The sequence below is a fragment of the Nelumbo lutea genome, chromosome 1, assembly GCF_056320005.1.
Source record: "Nelumbo lutea isolate HS-2025 chromosome 1, American lotus-T2T, whole genome shotgun sequence".
NCBI lineage: Eukaryota > Viridiplantae > Streptophyta > Magnoliopsida > Proteales > Nelumbonaceae > Nelumbo > Nelumbo lutea.
Genome location: NC_142684.1, coordinates 121571575 through 121574574, shown reverse-complemented (window position 1 = coordinate 121574574; position 3000 = coordinate 121571575). Strand labels below are relative to the sequence as shown.

The 3000-nt window shown below is 42.8% G+C and overlaps 1 protein-coding gene across 1 annotated transcript; it reads right to left on the bottom strand.

Moving 5' to 3' along the window:
- Nucleotides 1-291: 291 nt before the first annotated feature.
- On the bottom strand, nucleotides 292-2023 carry LOC148877197 (caffeoyl-CoA O-methyltransferase). Its single transcript, XM_088982753.1, has 5 exons — nucleotides 1723-2023; nucleotides 1549-1628; nucleotides 1298-1442; nucleotides 1073-1204; nucleotides 292-915 (listed from the first exon to the last, which is right to left on the bottom strand). The coding sequence occupies exons 1-5, from the start codon at nucleotides 1816-1818 to the stop codon at nucleotides 622-624; spliced, it is 747 nt and encodes a 248-aa protein (XP_088838879.1). The 5' UTR covers nucleotides 1819-2023; the 3' UTR covers nucleotides 292-621.
- Between the last annotated feature and the right edge of the window lie 977 nt (nucleotides 2024-3000).

The following is a 3000-nucleotide window of genomic DNA, read 5'->3' as shown; positions in this document are numbered from 1 at the left end:
GAACAAGCTCTGCATTTAATGTATCAGATGATTCTTACTTCTTTTCTTACAGATAAAAGATCTGGGTAAGGTTATATCATTCTGCAGCAGAAGGGTCCTTTTCTGGCAGTAGTTTTCTGAATCAATTGGCTGTGCTCCAAGGTTTAAACCTTGAGTTAGATTGCTTCTGTTTATAAACCGGCTGTGCCAATCTTCTTAAAGGTCCATTACCTTTGAATGCTTTTGCTTAATCAATTCCAGTTTTGTCTACCAAAAAAGATAAAAAAAAAAAAAAAACAGAATGCAATGCTATTTTTGTTACCAAAGCCACCATGAACGAAAACCAGTTTGGCAAAAGAGCATTTCGGACTATCAGGGAGATTTTTTTTTCCACAAACAACAGACAACCACTAAATTTCATGCATTAAGCAATTAACAACAATACGTTGACATGATAACAATAATCCTCCTTAAACGATCTCGTCTTAGGATACGAGGATCATGAAATTAAAGATTTCAAATATCGTCAAATGGAAGAAATATAAAAAAGAAAAATGAAGAAGTTTCTCGACTCCATCGTTGTTCTTGATCGCCCCATTCTGGTGAGTTGGGAATTGAGGGATTAGATTGTGGAGTTTGGCCTCAGCTGATACGGCGGCAGAGGGTGATTCCGTCGCCCACGGGGAGTTGGCATATTTCGATCCTGGGATCCACGGCCAGAGCCTTGTTAAGCTCCAGAACGAAGTCCCTGTAGTACCTCACATACTTGCGGAGGGGCGCGTCTGGTGGAGCCACCACCGATCCGTTCCAAAGAGTATTGTCATACCCGATCAAACCACCAAGCTTCACCAGCTCTATCAGCCTCTTGTGATAGTTGAGATAATTGTCCTTGTCCGCGTCCACAAATATGAAATCGAATGACCCGTGATACTTCCCCTGTAATTCATTTACAGTCACTCAGTCAGATTCCCAGGTTTCGATTCGACAACCGAGCTCCTTTTTACGATTGAAAAGAAAAAAGATTTTATAGAAAGAATGATGAGTTGAGGAAAAAGATCTAAGAAAAAAAAGTGGAGGAGGGTTGCTATCTTACGTCTTCGATCATCTGGTCGAGGACAGGCAGAGCAGGGCCCTCACGGAAGTCTATCTTGTGCGCTACTCCAGCCTTTTGAATTACCGGGAGACCCAATTCATAATTCTCCCGGTTGATATCCATGGCCAGGATCTGAAATTAGAATCAAAGGCCCAACATGTCAATTCCCTTTATTATACTTTTTTTCTGTTGCTCTGTTTCGATTCGATGTTTCGTATTCTGTACCTTTCCGTCGTCGGGGAGAGCAAGGGCGGTGGCGAGAAGAGAGTATCCTGTATAAACGCCGATCTCCAAGGTGTTCTTGGCGTTGATGAGTTTGAGGAGCATGTTCAAGAACTGACCTTCATCGGCGGAAGTCGTCATGATATTCCTGTATTTTTTTTTTTTCATTTGAAAATTTAATCCCAGCCCTCAGCATTTAACACAAACCAAATTTATATTATCTAACTGGGCCGAAAGGAAGGACTTGGACTCACCATGGGTGTTTTGCTGTCAACTCTCGAAGCTCTTTCATGGCTTCTGGCTCTCTAGGGTACACGCTGGTTTCAAGTATGTACTGAGAAACAGAGAAACAGATTAGAAAAAATTAGTTATGAGAAAAAATAAAAAAAGATAGAGGCCAATGAAGGGTCTGAAAGAGAGAGGCATACTTGGTAGAGGGCATCGCTCTGTAGAAGACTCTTGTGGCCGACCTCTTGATGCCTTCCGGCCTGGTTGTTCTGTTGCTCTTCTTGCTTGGTCGCCATTACTGTTACTGCTATCTCCTTTCCTTTCCTCTCTCTCCCCCTGTTTTCAAGATAGCTTGGTCTTGGTTGCTGTCTTGGAGGTCTACCCTGAATCAGAAAGGGAGCAAAAGGGAGGTATTTATGGGAGTGACGACACTGTCAAAGCTGGTGGACTTCCAACCCAGGACGGGAATACGGGATGATGATTCCTCTTCTATAGTTCTACTGACCGACCGCCCGCCGGGCGGGAGTTGTTGAGATCCCTAAGATTGTGGGGCCCACTGACTTACGACGCCAATGTGGACCCCTACCATTTTAGACTTATTGCTGGTTGGTGACTTTGGTGTAGCCTCAGCCGTGTAGGTGAAGATGGTGGTTGGATTTTGGAGGGTGACGTCTCTTTTTCCTTTTATGACGTCATGGTATGCAATGCTCCAATCCCACGAAATCAGTTAAGCCCCCGGGTACAAAGGGAACCACGCTGGGGGGCCCGCTCACCAACCACCATGCCGTCTTTGGCAAGCGGAGTTGGTAAAGGGTTGGTAAGCGGACTTCAGTCAAGACTTAGCTCTTTAAAATTGGCAAAATGATAAAAAGAGGAGGGGACCGAGGGGTTGGTGGACACCCAGCCCCCGGGTACTGCTTCATTTTTTTTTATTCATGGAAATTAAGGGAGCTCGTCCTACCGCAGAGGAAGGGTATCAGTATTATGACAGCGTTTTCTATTTCTTTATTTTTTTTTTCTGGGTGAGATTTTCTGATTCGTTTTTAAGAATTCTTTCCTTGTTTAATTTCTTCTACTTTTCATACATATGTAATTGGATTCAGTGGATGCATTAACTAAAGTTGCAAGATGCATATATAAGTTGCTTGGTGAACACGAAACTCCCTCTAATAATAGATTCAACATCAGTCATTTATTCATTTTGTTAGATAAAATAAATGTAAATGAAGGAAAGTGGGAATGACAGGATTGGTCTAAATATAAAACGAGGTGGATGGAGAAGCAGTTGAGGCGAATCAATTCTTAGGTGGCGGACGGGGGATGAAAATTGTGTGAAACAATTCTTAGGCCAATAGAAATCTTCCCGTGCGCAGGGAAGCCTCATCATCCCAACCAAAAGATCAGTTTAGGTGAACAATCGGAATTGTTAGATGTCTAATTAGTTTGATAATAATACTTCTCAGTTTTCATGATCATCC